The sequence below is a fragment of the Trachemys scripta genome, chromosome 2, assembly GCF_013100865.1.
Source record: "Trachemys scripta elegans isolate TJP31775 chromosome 2, CAS_Tse_1.0, whole genome shotgun sequence".
NCBI classification, from domain to species: Eukaryota; Metazoa; Chordata; order Testudines; family Emydidae; genus Trachemys; species Trachemys scripta.
In genome coordinates this window covers 18,240,121-18,258,111 of record NC_048299.1, presented here as the reverse complement: position 1 = coordinate 18,258,111, position 17,991 = coordinate 18,240,121, and the positions used below count along the sequence as shown (strand labels likewise).

The window sequence follows — 17,991 nt, the reverse complement described above, 5'->3', positions numbered from 1 at the left end:
TAAAAAAATAAACGAAATTTTCTCTGGGTTATGGATTGTCTTTTTGTTCTACTCATTTGCAGTGCCTAGAAAGAGAGACACTGCCATGTGATTGGTCATCTGTGGGTGTTACCAAGAAATAATAATGATACACGATATTTGTAATTAGTGACAAACGTGACGTTCATGTGGTACATACGAACAAGATACAAAGGCAATATGCTACAAAGAAAAGGAAAAAATATTTTATTGACACAATTTAGTTACAATAAATACACTTAAATACATACTGACATTTGAAGTATGGAATCACATACAAGGAACTTGTACATTATTTCTGTGTTTTCATTTTTACATTCACACCTAGCATATTCCACGGAAAGGTATCTAATGCAAATGGAAGGACTTGGTATAATCAGGCATATAACACTTAAGAAATGAGAAGTAAAATAATGTGTGTAGAGGATGCAGTAGAAAACATGAAGCAGATGAACCCACAGTGAGTCAGTATCATGATACAGTCGCCTCTTGAATTTATATTCTGAACTCCTAATAAACACAAGCTTCATAATCCAGATTAGAACAGTACATTTTAAATTAGAGTTTCAATATACCCAATATCCAGCACTTAAGAGTTTATAGGTTAGGAAGGATCACATTCAGTAATAGTAATAGAGGTAGAATTGTGTTGACAGGTGCTCATTACTTCTAAGTGGCAATGATAAAGTACTATTACTATCACTGAATTCAAGAATAGAACTCCTGCAAAAGTAAAGGGTAGGAAAAAAGTTAGTAATTAGTCTTAAATCTCCTGGTATGCCACAGAAGCTAGAGCATATCTGGAAATGGCTGTCACTCCCCTAAGTGGAAAAGAGCTGTGAAACAAAATGGTTAAGTAATATTTTCTCCACATCTTTGGAATGTTCAACACATCCTAAAGTGTGAAACCTCTAAAAAATGACCCCTCCTTTGGGTGGCAGCTGTTTATGTTCAAACATTTACAACTAACATCTGTAGGAAAGACGCAGCAGTATAATTTACTTTCAATACAGGCGACCAAAACATTGTATTAGGGAACTGGAATAGAGAAGGATTCTGAGAGATGGGTACTACAACTGTCAGACAGGCAGAAAGAGAAAGTTTTGGACAGAGATGAGAAGAACATCAAGGAAAAGACAGCAGTAAAGAATTAACATTCTTGTAGGTGAACTAGGAGTGAGGGGAAATAGGAAGGGGACAGAGAAAGGGTGAGGAGAACCAAGGTGACTAGGGATAACTTTGTAAAAAAATAAAGTGTTATGACTTGTTTTAATGGTGTATCTTCTTAAGAGTATGAATTATATGGTCCATTAGAGACAGATGATCAACTGTAAATAAATTCATTAGTCTTGTCTTTGCTGAATCTGTAAATGAAAATGTGTATTAATTTGAAAGTTAAAATTACTGAAAAACTCCCATCTCCTGCAAAGTGGTCCTGCAAAAAATTTTCATTATTGAAAATAAGTAGTTTTATTTCTGTTTATGCAAAGTAAACCTGTCAGACACTAGAAAAATTACTATGCACAATGAAAAGCCTGAACTATGAAATGCATTTAAAAAAAAAAGGTAAAAATAGCAGTAAAATCCTTCATTTCACAGTGATTTTCCATATAATCACAGATACTATTTCAGCCATAATATATTTTATGTAACTGTACACGGGGCTGTTTTTTAAAAACCCTACATTTAATCTGTAATAAATTTTAAAATGGTGTAAGCTCAATTAACTGGGATGCTGTTAAATTAAAAATCCTTGATGTAAACCTGTTGAGAAATTAATATGTACAATGACCCCTTTCCATTTAGAGTTAGAAAAATAAAATGTCCAACTTGAGAAGTGAGAAAGCAATGCAAGTGCTTACAGACCCAGTGAAATTAGCCTTCCCATTAAGTTTTACACAGTGCAAAAGACAATGTACTTCCCACCAAAATAAGCACAGAAATAGAAACTGAAGATTTAAAAAAAAAAAAACAAAACCCTGCAAAAGGTAGTGCTAAAGAATAAAACAAATGATCCTTCCCAACCATATTATACCAGAAGATGGTATACGTGAGGATCCAATATGAATCAGTGTTTTTGTACACAAGACCTTGCGCTCATGTGGATAAGAAGTTAAAATGTAGGCAATTTTTATGATAAAATTAACTAGGTTACAAAAAACCTTACATAAAATCCTTAGGATTTAATACTAACTTAAGATAAAATACTTCTAGTATTAAAACTGTTGAATTGATTCATATTTAAAGAATGGTGTTAAGTAACATTTCAGAATTAAAGCCAGTTTAAAGGTAACATTGAAACAAGAGCCTTAAATTACCCTAATGATTTATTCCTCTCATAATCTAGTGGACTTTCTTTATCTGTCTAGTGCCTCTTTCCCCCACTTTTATTTTTCATCCAACACTGCTGCTAGAAAAATCAAAGTACCAAAAATTGCTAAAAAGAAAAAAGTTACACCTAGAGGACCAAAACTAAAAATCCTGTCTAACAGTGAGTATGTGAAGCCAGAAGCATATCCTGGGGGTAGAAACATACATAGAATATTGCAGTGCTAATGGGGAGGACAATACAACATCTATAGGAGTATGGTGGAGCACAAATCTAGGATATATCCAGAAAAGTCAAACTATGGATAAAGGCAACACCCACAGCTACTTCTGCTAATTCTAGGAAGTGCCCACAGCATCGTCTTAGAAGGGGCAAAACTTTTAAAACTGACCAGATTGAAGATACTTTATGGTATAAACATTCAAAAAAAAAAAAAAAAAAAAATTCAGGACCAAATAAAATGCTCTTATTTATCCCCCAAAGTAGTCAAAATTAGTTGCTATAATGTATTTATTATACGTGTAAGGTAATAAATGTAGTAATACACAGGCATGCTGAGAATACCTACACTTTTGTAAAAGTTCTTCAGACTAAATCTTTGCAATGGAATCCAACTATGAAAGGAATTAAGATGCCCAATGAAGATCTGGTAGTTTACTTACTAAAAGGGCCTTAAGCAGGGCTGTGAAAATTAAAAGTGAGTTTTCAGAACCAATCCCCAAATGGGAATTAAACCTATTCGTCTGAAGATGTATTTTTGTCTTATATTCTGTAGATTTGACTTCAATATTTATAAATATCATCATAATCTTTTGTCCAGTTACATTGGAGATGAATCAGTCATTCTTGGCCCACATCAGCCTGCTAAATTAAAAAAATCGGTCACTATAATTTATAAAACATTTTGTAGCAATTCCTGTATTTATGAAGATTCTATAGGTCTGCACTTCTGCCTCTCCCTATCGATAGGATTTTAACCAAGCTCCTCAATTCTGTTTAATGGTTTCTTTTCATCATACACAACGTGCCACCCTGCTCTCTGAGATTGTGAAAAGAATAAAATGTTAACATGACCAACTTGAATTACGTGTTGAACAACAAAAACTAAAATAACCCCAAGCTCCCAATCTTTGAGAACAATATCTTTAGACCGACCTCTTTGTACTTATACAACATAAAGAACCCTTCCAGAAACCCAAACCTTGGTCCGACATGAGAATGTGAAGATCTAGTGTAATGTATAATCCGTTTAACCTTTAAGGACAAAGGCCTCAAAGAAATTAAGACCATTCTTCTATAATTTCACACATAATATGGCCAGATCAATCTAGTAGCCAAGATGTGATGATAGAGTAAAATGAACTTAGAAGTGCCACAAGACCAAAACAAGATACTGAAAAAGAAAAAAATATATATTTGGCTCCACATAATCACCTACAATATTTCCCTTTTAAAATAGCATTACTAAATTTAAGTTTCTCTGAAACTTGTGAACAAATAATACACAGATCAGGATATATGTATTGACTTACTAGCATCTTTATAAAAAATTGAAGAGATACACAAACACACATCAACATTTATGGAACTATGTCCATTAAACTTATATAAGACAACACAAAAAAACTAACAAGTAGCTAAGATGTGGTTGAATTGTAAGCACTCTGAGTAACATCTTTTAATTTTAAAAGTTCCATATTTACATTGTATATTAAATGCAATTTTTGCATTCTGCATCTTATTTTAAATGCATGATAAAGAAAGAACAAGATAATGGTTGCAACAGATCTTCCAAGAAAATTAACTTAAGATGGCCAGATTTAACGAAGTGCTGTAAGAGAACATGGAAAGAACAGTTTTCTAATTTTACCTCTACTTCCTTTGCTTTTGTGGGAGGAGCCACAACAAATGGAACCAAACTGTGATGCTATGGTTCAAATCAGTCATTGCCAGTAAATCCAGTTTTAAGTTAGGAGTTTATTACTGAAGATATGTTTTATTGAAACATTTTTAATGCATGCCTAAACCTAATGGTTGTTGTTACTACCGTACTTTTTTGAAGATCATCCTGTTAAAAAGAGTTGTAATATACAGGACGTATGTATGTACATAATCGTATCCATATAGACATACATACATACAGAACATACTCACAGTTCCCATATGATACCCAGCTACTGTGATAAGCAGCTATAGTCACTATCGAATATGTCTGCACTCTATGCACAAGCAGTAATCTAAAGTAAAAGTCTATAAAGAGGGATGTATACAATTATTAAACAATGCTTACATCGCTCCAATCTATTTGGTAAGTTTAAGGATACATTGCTCATATCTTTGTTTTCAATGCCACAGGATGGTTATGTGGGGAAAAGTTTAAAAAACCCTGACTAAAAATTCTTAATCCTGTAGTTGCAAAATGTTGCTCTCCTAGGGACTGATTCAAAACCCACTGAAGTCAGTATGAGACTTTCCACTGACTTCTTCAGGTTTTGGATAGGGCCCCTATTCTTTAGGCCTCAAAAAAGCTCATATTCCAACATCATCATCTGCTTCTACAAGAACAGCTGATCAGCTGCAGACTCCCCCTACTGAGCTATTTGTAGTCACATCCGGCCCATACTTCCATGGGCAGACACTCGGACCCATTTATTTTCTGGATGTTTTTCCAATCTTCCCCTCACAGAGAAGCTGTTCCTTAACAGTGGGTACGTCACCACCTTTAATGGCCCATCTAAGATGTAAACATTCCTTTTTAACAATAAAAAATACAATATTTGTGGGGTTTAGTAATGGTGGACGTGAGGAGGGAAGAGTACTAGTGAGAACCAACCACCATGGAAGTCAGGTGTCATGCTAGCCTTCACATACAGCCCCACCAACTCATTTCTACCTGTGACACATCTGCTACTCCCAGTCTTGGATCTGTCCTGAGCAGAGAACATCAACTGTGCTGCACTGTGCCAAATGTAAGGATTTAGAGATATGCAAATGTGAGAAAACCCACTTTCATATGTGAATATTCTAATGATCTTACTGTGATCTGCTAAGATACACGCTTTGCTAAGATGCAAATGGCTTTAGAAACCACTATTCCTTAAACATTTTCATTTTCCCATTGTAATAATGTTAATGCACTACATTATTCTCCTATTATTTCAGTGGAAAAAGAAAGCAGTTTTACCTAGGAGACTTTAGACACTATTTATTTAATTTTTAGTAACTTCTACTTTATTGGAAATCAGTACAAAAAACTCTGCTGTGAGAAAGCCAATTAGAAAGCCTATGTGAACTCTGTCACCACTAAATCTTACATACAAGCTAAGGTTTACTGCAACGAATTTGCTTCAAACTGTCATTCTTCCATATTCTGGCACTTGTTTAGACCCCATTCACAAGCCCCTGCAGATTCACTACATCATGTTAGTGTTTTTTCTGTTTCTGTTACTTGAGTATCCTCAAAGACTATGAAGTTTCCGTAGGTGCCCACTTCAAAAAGTAGGTCAGCACTCAAAAGTATATGCTAAAAATAAAGAATGAAGGAAAACCCCACCAAATAAAAACTAAGAAAATGTTTCATAAAACCTGCAATCGGATGTAAACAATGGCATTTTGCTAAATTTGTCCAAAAGTAACTGAAAATGTGTTCCTTTGGAAATGCCATCCAGATGGTTCTAACCCAAAGGAAGTATAATGAATTTTACCAACTATAAAATCCAATCTCCTTTAATATTTGTACATAATTTTTAGAACTGCCAATTTCACCCACAGCGTAACAACATCCTCATAATCCCATCTTTGTGGGGAACACCATGTCACAATTCTAATGCCTTTACTATGATGTTTTTTTTTTTTTAAATGGTTTAGCATTAGTCACAAACTAAATTTCAAGGAAAAATACTAATTGACAAAGATTAAGAGGAAGCATACTCTGCAATAGTGGCACAAAGAAACGCTATTGGGAATGTACCACTTTCTCTGTGTCACCCTATTTTTAAAATGAGCTTAAGTGTTTCACTTTTTCCTCGTATCTTGCAATCCCATTTAAAAAACAATCTAAACTGTAATAAATTACTACTTGGAGTAAACTACCCCATTATGCTACTGAAAAGTGAAGATTGAGATCCTTTGTTTTAAACTATGGGGGAAAATGTAGCAATGTTATTCCTACAGCGTGTTTTCATTTCACAAAGCGAGGGGGGAGGGAGTAAAGAGGGAACGTGTCAGACTAGAAGATGCAAAAACCGATCTAACATATTTACAAAAACAGAAACTACAGCCTTCCAGTGTCACCTCCAAAGCCTTTCAGAATATCATCATAAATCAAGTAGGCCACGTCTTAATCTATATAAGAATGCACCTTCTATCTTCTCAGAGGAACAACATACATGTGTTTTGTTTAGAGAAGTGAGTTCTCATTTAAATACCCTGCACTGAAGATAAGAGCAACCATTATCAAATATTCTTTGCTATGAAGAAACTTTAAATTTTTCAATGTAAGTGTTCTTTTTCTCAACTCAAGTCACTGTGATCACACAGTACGATCTTGAAGAACAATGTCTACATGCATTGTAAGCACTTTGAAAAAAAATCTGTAGTTCCATGGGGTTACAACCGAATGTGAAGAAATTGAACACAAAACTCCACTTTGCTAGATCCTCTTAAGTTCAGCTTATCCTGAGGAAATCTTGTTACTTTCTGTAGTTCTACAGAGCAGTTAAAGAAAGACTGTAAACTGAAAAGACTTCAGATCCTGATGGTTTTGCCTTCGTATCTTCTCCCTATGTAGCTCCACAGTATGCTTCTATTAGCGTTATCAGCTATGCTCACTCAACTATCAAAGCCACGTTAATGTGGGATAGATCTATCATATGCCTGTAAAATGTTAAAGAAATATAGTTAGTATATTCGGCACACAAACGTATACTACTATGTGTATGGAGAGTAGAAAACAAGGTTTTATTGAAGGTCAGTAGTAAAATATATGTTTGAATATGAAACTGTCATAGACCACCATGATTTCAGCTTTTAAAGAGGGCAGAAAAACTAAAGAATGAATCAATGGCTAAATATTTACCTGTGGAATTTCTGCTGAAATGCTAATGCATGTGCGGGTTCCTTAAATTTCGCTATGGCTTTCCGTTGCTGAGGAAGCATCTGTAAACTCTATGGAAGACAAAAAATACAGTTTTCTCAGATATGATCAATTTCTACAAAAAAATTCATTATCTTTGTTTCAGAGACATTGCAAAACTGGTCATTTTTCTGTTACCAGAAATGCTTTTTGGCCTGTAAAAGGGAATTAGACGGTTAGTATTATTTAGATAGCTGAGATGTGAAACTGGAGTTCCCTGCTGTTCTATATGGAGAGCTTTCAGTCAGAAATCAAGTTGGAAACGCACTGGAGCTTTCCAAGAGAAGAGGTTAAGAGTCCAAACTAAATTGTACAGATGGGGAAACCGAGGCAGCGATGCCTAAGTATCTTGTTGAAGTTTAGGGCCTAATCCTTCAATCTGATCTATGTGGATGGACCATAGCATCTGCAAAGAGCCCCACTAACTTCACTGGGAGTATCCACATGGGCCCAGGTGCGGGGGTCTAGCCACGGGGATCAGATTGAAAGATCAGGGATACACACAAGACAGACAGTGACAGAACCAGATACAAAATCCAGATCTCCTGACATCAAGCCATATGCTGTAACCACGAGGCCACATTCCATCTGTATTTTCATAAAAATATATAGGACTGGCTTTTGACAGACATTAGGGGAAATTTACAGAATGTACTGAAATACAATAGTTACAGTGCTTTGGTAACTCCTGATTGCCAGCTAAGATCAGAAACTAAAGTTACAAACTAGCATTTTAATTATTATAATGGCAAACTTTTCACGTATAATGCAACTGGAAGAAATCTGAGAAATGTAAAAAAATATATTTACACATGATGTGCATAATAAGCAGATACTGATACATAAACATAAATATTCAGCATGACTGGAGACTCACCTAAAAGAAGATCTGCCCCACATCCCTTTCTCCAAAGGCCAATATACAACCTATGAAGTCCAGAGTTATGTTCAAGTTGGGAGAGGGAAAATTTAATTGAAGAGACTGTATATAAGGCACCCTTCAACTTTCATGGGAATTGATAAAACTATAATTAAAAGTATTAATCCCAATTTGCAGCCCACCAATAAAGAGGTTTCTGGGAATTATTTTTTCAAACTAATGGTAAGTCTACACTGCAATATAAGCCCAAAGCTCAAACTCTGGCTCAAAGCCTGGCACTCCCCCCCCTTCCATCTACACACAAATTGCACTAACCCAGGGCTCGGACCCAGAGTCCCAGAACTCCATAGGGGTGGAGGATCCGAGCCCGAGTCAAGCCGGGAGCCAGGGTTCAAGTCTTATTGCTGTACAGTGTAGATGCACCCCCACTGGACTTGTGTGCTGGAAGTCCGCCAAAAATATCCCACAACCCCACAGACAGCCTTTCTTTGTCCTCTGGACAGTCAAGTTTGATGGACAGACGAGTCTTCCCACAATGCATCATGAACAAAGTGCTAAAGTAGTCACATTTTGGGAGGGCGCTAGAAAGTCTCAGATATCCATAGCTGGACTCAGGTCTACATAATACAGTGTAGATACAAGAGCGCCAGGCTGTGAGCCAGGACTCAACAATTCCTATCCTGGGGTTACAAATTAGTGTAGACGCTCAAGCCCTAGCTTAATAAACCCAGGGTCTGCTAATTCAAGTTCTACTAACCCTGGCCTTACGCTGCAGTGTAGACACATCCCGACTCTAAAGTATTCCAGCCATAAAGGCTGGAATATCTTCTTACACAACAAAACTTCAAGACATGCACAATCTAAAACAGAATCAACATGTGATCTTACTACTGTAACAAATTGTTCTTCCTCACACTGTTCCTGCGACTGTCACAGTATCACTACATCATGTCTAAGGGCAGGTCTACTCTGCAAAAAAAAAAAAAAAAAAAAAAAAAAAAAAGGTGTATTCTTAACTCAGGTTCAATTTAGGGTTGCCACCCATCCGGCCTTTACCCGGACAGTTGGGTTTTTGGCTTGTGTGTCCAGGTGCCATTTAGGATTGCCAGATTCCTGGTTTTCAACTGGAAAATCCAGTCAAAAAGGGGAACAGGCAACCCAAAATGGCACACGAACCAAAAGTCCGGTTACCGGGGGAGGTGCTGGGTCATTACCCTGTACCAGTCCCTGCTCAGCCAGAGCTGCCTCCTACCTGCAGGTAGGCTCCTTGAGACGATCCAGCAAGCAACAGGGGACGGGGAAGAGGAGCGAGCAATGGGGGCGGGGCCTTGGGGGGAAGAGGTGGGGCAAGGGCAGGGCCTCGGCTGTCCAGTTACCAGCAGTTAGAATGGTTAAAACAGGAGTGAAGACACAGCAACTTGGCTTTTAACTCTGGTTAGCTGGTCGAGTTCTCCCCGCCAGACTCACCTATAGGTTTTAATTCGAGCTGCTCACCTGAGTTGCCATGTCTTCTCTTCTATTTTAAGCTGAGTTTGGTGATGCAGGTTAGTAACCTGAGTTCAGAACACACTTTTTCTAGGGTGTGGGCAATGTAGACATACCCTTAGATTGTATAGCAGGCTGTCTGGAGCAGGGATTTTACCTTTTTGGGTTTCTGTAAATCACTTATCACCTATTTTTTGTATTACAAAGAAGCAACAAGGAAAAGACCGTAGACCCTTTTTTTGTGCACTTTATTCCATCTGTTGTGCTTCACAATTCTGTGATTGCAGAATTACTACCTGACTGCAGACTCCAATCCCCATTGCTGAATGGAGCATCTCTAAAAAATGGGGCTAGATCTCTCCTACAGCAACCCACTACTCTCCTTAGAATGAGGAGACAAAATCAAACACATGTAGCCAGCATGGCTCTGAATGGATGCTTCCTCACTTGATCTCAAGTAAATGCTGCCTGTGCTCTTGTGTGGTAGCTGCAAGAGGCTCTCCATTTATCTCCGCTGCTCAAGGACTTCTCTAGCCAGTGCCATGTAATGGGTACTTGCACCGTAACTTTTTTCCTTTGCTTCAAATTAAAGGAGCATTATCAAAGTTTCAGGGGCAATATCCAGATTTGTCGCTGTGGGGGACGTAAGATGTTTGCTCTTTTACAAAACAGAAGTTAAAAAAATATTTATTTAAATAGCCTTCAACACCCCGATTTTTCCAAAATATTTGAAAGCAGGGAGCGAGCAGCATCATTCTTGGGAGTTTCTAGACAAAACTATTGCTTTTTTTGGTCACTGTTTGTTACCAGCTAAAAAGAACTATAACTTTACAGCAAGTGGGGGCAGTGTATTTTGCCTTGAATACATTCATTCTTTAAATTCTTCATATTTCTTAACTTAGCAGGGGATATCAGAGTTTTATGCTAGGTAGTTTAGTGTGGTCTTCACGATTTCTCTCAGTGAAGAACTGCAAGGCAGTATAATGATGTGTCCCCATTTTAACTGGTTGCCAAATACATTAAGCTTTTTTGTTTTCTATCAATTTTAATCCTGCAAAATGGATCCTAGACTACTATTTTACCATCTAAGGCAAAGAAGCTGGCATTAAAGCATCAATGGCCCAATTGTAGAGGTAAGGTGTGCAAACAAGGAAGGACAAAAAATGAGCAATTTAAGCATGAAAGAAGTGTACCTTGGAATGTGGTCAAGTGCATTTGTGCTAAAAATGAAACCAATAAAAAACAATGATGAGCATAGGCATATATGTTAACATGACTCCTGGAGCACACAAAAAGGGAAATGGTCAAAAGTGAGCGGCGACCGTGACAATCATTGCATACTGACTCTCCCTGACCGTAGAGTAACAACTATTCTATTTTCACGAATAATTTAATTTCACTGTAAGTCAGGAATAAGTCAGGTGTGTAATGAACCACATATTATACCAGGAGAACCCAGGTAGGTTTGCTTAACAGACCATTTCCTCAGAATGGCAAGCATATCCTATCCATCACCATTTGTGATGTCCCATAAAGAATAAGGGAAGAAAAATAATAATTGAAGACACCTGACCCAAAAATTCCATTACTAGGTGGCAATCCCAAGGAAAGAAAAAAAATCGGTCAGCTAAAGTAATCCTTACATTATCAACATAGGATTCAACCATGAGCATAACTGTGGCAACAGTCCTAAACGCCTACATTTTAGAGGAGGGACCATGACACTGCTTCTAATATGCCATTTATTCCACCTGTGTCCCAGAATTTGAGTGTAAACTTGCATGAATATTTCCACTGAGGGTTTTGGGGGTTTTCCTTCATAGGATATGCATGAAGCATAAATGTCTGAAGTTCACCGAGTGTTTAGGGCATGTTTAGAGACGCATTTTGATTACAACAGAAAACTACACTGGCACCAGTGAGGTAAGGCTGTTACTTTAATTTTTTCTTTTAAGATGTAGGTAACCTACTTATGGAACATTAATAGGAAAATAATTGTACTCTTCTTTCAGTGAGACATTTCCATGAACAAAGAAAAACATTCAATTTAACAGGAAAGTATTCACATTTCTACATACAATGTATGTATATACTACAAACATGAAACTTTCTTCACAAGGATATGATGTTCCCATCATACACTACAGCATTTTCTATTCATATCATATATTATACACAATCTTTAAAAACACCAGTTTTTCAGTTGTTACATACTAAAATTAAATCGCAAACATGACATTAATGTGACTGACATTTTCTACTGTTTGATTATGGGAAAGCATGAAATAAAGTTTTGTACCAAAAAATAGGAAAAATAACTTGATTGCAGGGGCTAGACAGGCTCTTCAGGTTGGACAGTCGTTTAAAAAATAGCAACAGGCATGATGATTTCAACGTGTTTCTTCTGCCCGTACAGGGTACAAGAATGCAGGTGTGTAAACTAAATGTTTTTTGAGAAGATCTGCAAATGGATCACATTTGCTACATTAGACAAACTTTCCCCCCTAAATTATTAGAAAGATTACAGTATATTTGTAATATAAAACTTCAGCACAAATTCTTCAAGCTAGTGGACGGCACTGAGAACCCCTCCTACCCAAAACTAAAAACTGTTACTAAGAAATCTCGATGGGCCTGATTCTCATTTACATTGAGACCATGCTAGCAGTGAAATTATGCTCACTTTAGGGCCCCTTTAATTACCACAGCAATGTGAAAGGGCTGTAGTATAAATGAGAATCAGACCCAATGAGAAATACTTGAGATTTCGTTCATTTTCCTGTTCCTTCCCCCCTTTAACCTGTGACTTCCCACTCTCTTGGCCCTTTATTGCGGTTTTCTTTTTCAATTTTCTCTGTGGTCTCCCCTCATTTTCTCTTCCTTTCAGTCTTTTCCAACAGAATGGGGCCATTCAGTCAGCACCACATTCCTGAACAATAGCTATTTCACAATGGTACCAATATTATGAAACTGACACTGTTCCTTATGGTTTCTCACTGCTGCTGGTGCCTCCTGGAATGAGGAAGAGCATAGTATGGTACAAGCACAGGTATTACTACTGGGAGGCACCCATCTATTGGAAATGAGGAGTCAAATATTAAAGCCTGCCCCTCTGGAGACAAGATGTGGGTCGATAGTCCTTATCTGTATGGCCTTGCGAGGGAGATATGCTACATGTCCAGTGGTTTGAGCATTGGCCTGCTAAACCCAGGGTTGTGAGTTCAATCCTTGAGGGGGCCACTTAGGGCTATGGGGCAAAATCAGTACTTGGGCCTGCTAGTGAAGGCAGGGGGATGGACTCGATGACCTTTTGGGGTCCCTTCCAGTTCTATGAGATAGGTATATTATGTCTTGGAGCTTTACTGAAATTTACTGCATGGCTTTAAATATTAAAATTTAAGTGCAGAGGACATACAGCCATATATACAAGGTGTTCATTGACAAAGAACCCCTAAAATTTCACCCTGGATGTGAAGGCTGGGGCAAAGAAGCTTTATTCCCTTCAAAGAAATGCTGAGAAAATGTGTTAGTTATAACTACTGTATTTGGCACAAACTTATTTGCTTAGTCATGTGGTACACTATCACTGACAAAAGACTTTCTGTAGTGTTTTTTGCCTCCACAATTGTCTCATGCTAATTTCAATCACAGAATTTGAGTAACATGTGAATAATTATGTTTGTCAGTAGTCCAGAGTATTTGGAGTACATTATCCAGTCAGTATTCAGCCAAAATTCACTATCTACATTCTAATATAGGAATGAAAAAATTAATACAAATCCACAGTTCCGTGAGGCTCCTGTAGTAATCTCATGCTACATTTATCAAGCATACGGACGTCACTATTATAGCAAACAAAGGCAAATTTTTGCCATTTTATTACCAGGATTCAGAGTCTATTAAGTGGCAGACAAATATCCACATTAATTGTGACAGTTGTGCTTTATGGAGAAACACACCTGCTGCAACTATTTCAAACTATCCTCTTTTTACTTATACAAGGATACTATCAACACTGATGGAGCTGAAAACTGACGTAACATTACTGAACGTTTTATTTAAACATAACTCCCAAGTGACCAGCATTGAGCCTGAAAGGCAAAGAAAAGTCTGCTAACTGGGCCTATCACCCAGTACTTTGGCACCCTCTGATTCCTTCAGAGCAATCTCCTCCTGATTGGCCCTTCATTGCCGGTGTTGCTCATACCAAAGGCATCATGGGGCACCAATCAGAATTCCAAGGCAAAAGGAACAGAGAATGAAGGAGTCGTAAGCAGAGAAAGAAAACAAGAAAAGACTGCATTTCCACATTACTCTTCCCCACTTTCCTGTCAGCCTGGTGTCTGCATGACGTAGGATGAGCATTTCACATGCCTAGGTTGAGAGAGTCCAACTACACACACTAATCTGTATCATTTCTACAGATAGAGTACATACATCCCAGTGCTGCAGCACATAATGTACATGAATAGGTAAGTGATATGCTACATACCCCTCTGGGAGCTGACAGAGGCATGCTGCACTGGTCTAGAAAGGGGAAGGATGTTGGATTCGTCATGCACATCAAGCATTTTAAAAAGAGATACTGTACTTCCATGTAGGGAATCCCAGCCTAGCGTTCCTGACCCTTTGGGGTGCCAAGTTCTGTTCCCTCCTCGGGGGGCTGCTGTTCCAACTGTCCCTGACCTTAGGTTCCTTCTCTTCCTCTACACTAAGTGGTGTACACAGCGCTGTTCCTTGTGCTCTGTGGTAGGGGGCAGCACTGGGTAGTAGTAGAAACAGAGATGATAAAGGTGAGAGGGAACATACTGTAGGAATGCCTTTCCAAGCATGGGAAGACTGAGTGGGGGAATGAGAATGGGAAACAGTAAGGAGGACAGCACACCAGTGGGGGTCGGGGTTGGAGGGTGAGGAGAAGGGAGAAGAGTCCTGATGAAAATAAAAGAAAAGAGAAGATAACAGTGATAAAGACAGGTTTCAGAGTAGCAGCCGTGTTAGTCTGTATCCGCAAAAAGAACAGGAGTACTTGTGGCACCTTAGAGACTAACAAATTTATTAGAGCATAAGCTTTCGTGGGTATGCGTCCGAAGAAGTGGGCTGTAGTCCACGAAAGTTTATGCTCTAATAAATTTGTTAGTCTCTAAGGTGCCACAAGTACTCCTGTTCTTTTAGTGATAAAGACAGGGAGTTGGGAACTAAGGAGAGAGAAAGGAAAGAAGGCGACAACAGCAAGAGTTGAAGAAAATGGACAGAAGGAATGGAAAAAACTGGAGAGAAACTGGGGAAAAAATGGAAAGCAACCTGCAGAAAAATACATATGAAGGAAAATGAGACAGGGAAGAAACACAACAAAAACCCATGAGAGTGAGAAGATGGGCAAAGAACAGGTAGCAACAGTCTCAGGGTAAGACATGGGCAATCCAGGGGGTCAGGTGCGGATACTCTATGCCATATGAGGACTACAACTAAGAAAGGTTGGGAAGTCATTACTTTAAGGATTTCCAGCCACCTAACAAGATCTTCAATATGTCAAAATTTTGGAGGCTGGTCAGTGTTAAACTTAGAAACATTGGCAGGGTAAGTTTAATATTACATTTCCACTGTAAACAGCAAGTCTTAATGTTTTATTGTTAAAGCTACAGTGTTCTTTACAAAGAGATCACATTACATGCAAAGTTTCATGTGGACTTTCCCTTTTCTTTGGGAGTTTGAATGACGTTAGCTAAAATTTTACATAAGGCAAAAAAAATTGCATTCTCTTGTCCTGCTTAATTAAAGTAATTTATTCCATTACTCCAAGTCAAAGTTGAGCAGTTTAACTACGTAATACAATTCCGATCTTTAACTTGCTGTTGAAAGTAATCGTATGCATATTGACACTTATTCTATTCTTTGTGTTTGCAAGAAGTTGTTTACCTTGCTGAAAAATAGTAATTTAAAAAATGTACTTGTGTATATTTCCAAGTAATTCTTAAAAATAATTTTGAACATGTAAAGGAAAGCTGAATCTTAAAATGATAATAAAAGTATCTAAATATTTATGCTACAGAAATTCTGTGCCTGCCAAAAAAATCTTTATATTTTTAGAATATAACTTTTTTTTTTTTTTTTTTTTATTATTAAAGTTTCCTGTTCCAGCAATCCACTGGAAAAAAAAGATATAGATTACCGGAAATTAGCACCTTCATATTTGCAAAGTAAGTAAAAACTGGGGTGCTGTAATTTGGCTCAGATCCCTAATAGGAAAGCTAAGAGACTTTTGTAAGGAGTACAGAACAAATGGAACACTAAGTTTTAAACATTTAGGAGCAGAATATTTTCATTGGAGCAGTCCCATGGGTGTATTGGAAAACAATATCCCAAATAGCTCCCCCATGTTCTTTCCCAAAAATATGATTTAGCAAACCTACTCAGCACCAGCTTGGCAAGTTTGTATTGTATTGTTTTGCTAAAGTCTACCACAACATTAAAAATACATTGCTAAGTCATTGCAATTTAGTAGTTTGCAAGCTCTTCAGTACAGAGGGCACTTTTTCAAAACCTATACGCTTAGTACTTATATAGTTACCATTTTTCATCAGTAGAACTCTTTACAAGGTTGGTAAGTACCATCACCCCATTTTACAGATGAAGGAACAATAACAGAAATCAAGTACCATGCAACATCTGCTGAGGAGTTTGCAAATGAGCTCAGTTCTCCTATACCGTATCCGCTGGACTGGGTGAGGAGCTGCAAAAGATTCTGCTTCTGACTTCATCCTTAGTGGAGTCTGTACTATTATGATTTATAAATAAAATAAAATTAACGGAGATATCCTATCTCCTAGAACTGGAAGGGACCTTGAAAGGTTATCCAGTCCAGCCCCCTGCCTTCACTAGCAGGCCCAAGTACTGATTTTTGCCCATATCCCTAAGAGGCCCCCTCAAGGATTGAACTCACAACGCTGGGTTTAGCAGGCCAATGCTCAAACCACTGAGCTATCCCTCCTCCCTTTTTATAGAACAGTATCTAATATAAATTTAATTTCTCAACACCATCTTATTATACAGACTAGAGAAACACTTTTGAAATATTTATTGAATTTGTCACTTGTTCTTGCATACTCAATAACAGAGAGTGCTTAGGTGTACTAAAGCAAGCAGCAGCAAACATTTGAAAAACAGAGGTTGATGAAGTAATTAATATAATCAAATCAAGAGAAGCAAATCCTGTTCCTGTGTCGCTTGCCACAGAATGTGGCAGTTTAACAAGAGAAAAATCCGCTTAACTTCACTGAAGGGATGAAATACTTAAGAGTACCATCAGCCAGTGTAAGTGAAAAAGAAACACAGGGATATGTCCCATCAGCTGCACTCCGCAAGTCCTCCTCTGTCATTTGCTGCTCTCTCCCCTTGCCTGAACAATCTTCAGCCCTTTTGCTAATAACTGATCCTCACAATAATGTTAGGTGTTTCTCTTTCAACTACTGCAGGACATTCTCCCATTGCTTTAGGCTCCAGCCTCCTGTCACAGTCAATTGAAGGAAAAAAGAAGAAGCTGTATTTAGCTACAGAACGATTTTTCACAATAACTACTGATGTATCATTCCACAAACCTACTTGAGATGCACAAAGCCAAAAACTGGTTAACCAGTGAGTTTACAGCCCATCTCCCTTTAACAGTGACATTATTCTGAGCAAGTTGCCTCCATAATTAAAACAATAGGTTAATAAAAGGAGACTGACTAAAGAGAGCCATCTTGATAAACGGTACATTAATTAACCAGGGAAATCTATATGTTAGCAAATAGAATTAGAAAGCATTAAAAAATAATCTTACGGCATGTGATTTACCTGTACTTCATGTGAGATTGTAAATTTTGTTGACAAAAGGGTTTGGCTATTATACACCTCTACCCAGATATAACGCAACCCAATATAACACGAATTCAGATATAATGTGGTAAAGCAGCGCTCCGGGGGTGCGTGCGCACTCCGGTGGATCAAAGCGAGCTCAATTTAATGCGATTTCACCTATAACGCGGTAAGATTTTTTGGCTCCCGAGGACAGCGTTATATTGAGATACAGGTGCATCATCGCTTGTCAATGATTCTTCTGTTGTGGCGTGCATTTGCACAGAGAAACACAACCATTTAAAAAAAGTA

At 37.8% G+C, this 17,991-nt stretch overlaps 1 protein-coding gene across 5 annotated transcripts in view; it reads right to left on the bottom strand.

Annotated features, from left to right (window-relative positions):
* Positions 1 to 209: 209 nt before the first annotated feature.
* RBM33 (RNA binding motif protein 33) overlaps positions 210 to 17,991 on the bottom strand; it is a 152,089-nt gene continuing 134,307 nt past the window's right edge. For 4 of the 5 annotated variants that reach the window (XM_034759993.1, XM_034759991.1, XM_034759992.1 and 1 more), the window contains 2 exons: positions 7,425 to 7,513; positions 210 to 7,222 (listed from right to left, as the gene is read on the bottom strand). In XM_034759993.1, coding sequence (XP_034615884.1) covers positions 7,174 to 7,222; positions 7,425 to 7,513 — 138 coding nt within the window. In that variant the 3' untranslated portion in view covers positions 210 to 7,173. Of the gene's footprint in view, positions 7,223 to 7,424; positions 7,514 to 16,863; positions 17,351 to 17,991 lie in introns of those variants that run through there. The other variant, XM_034759995.1, reaches the window with a different exon arrangement.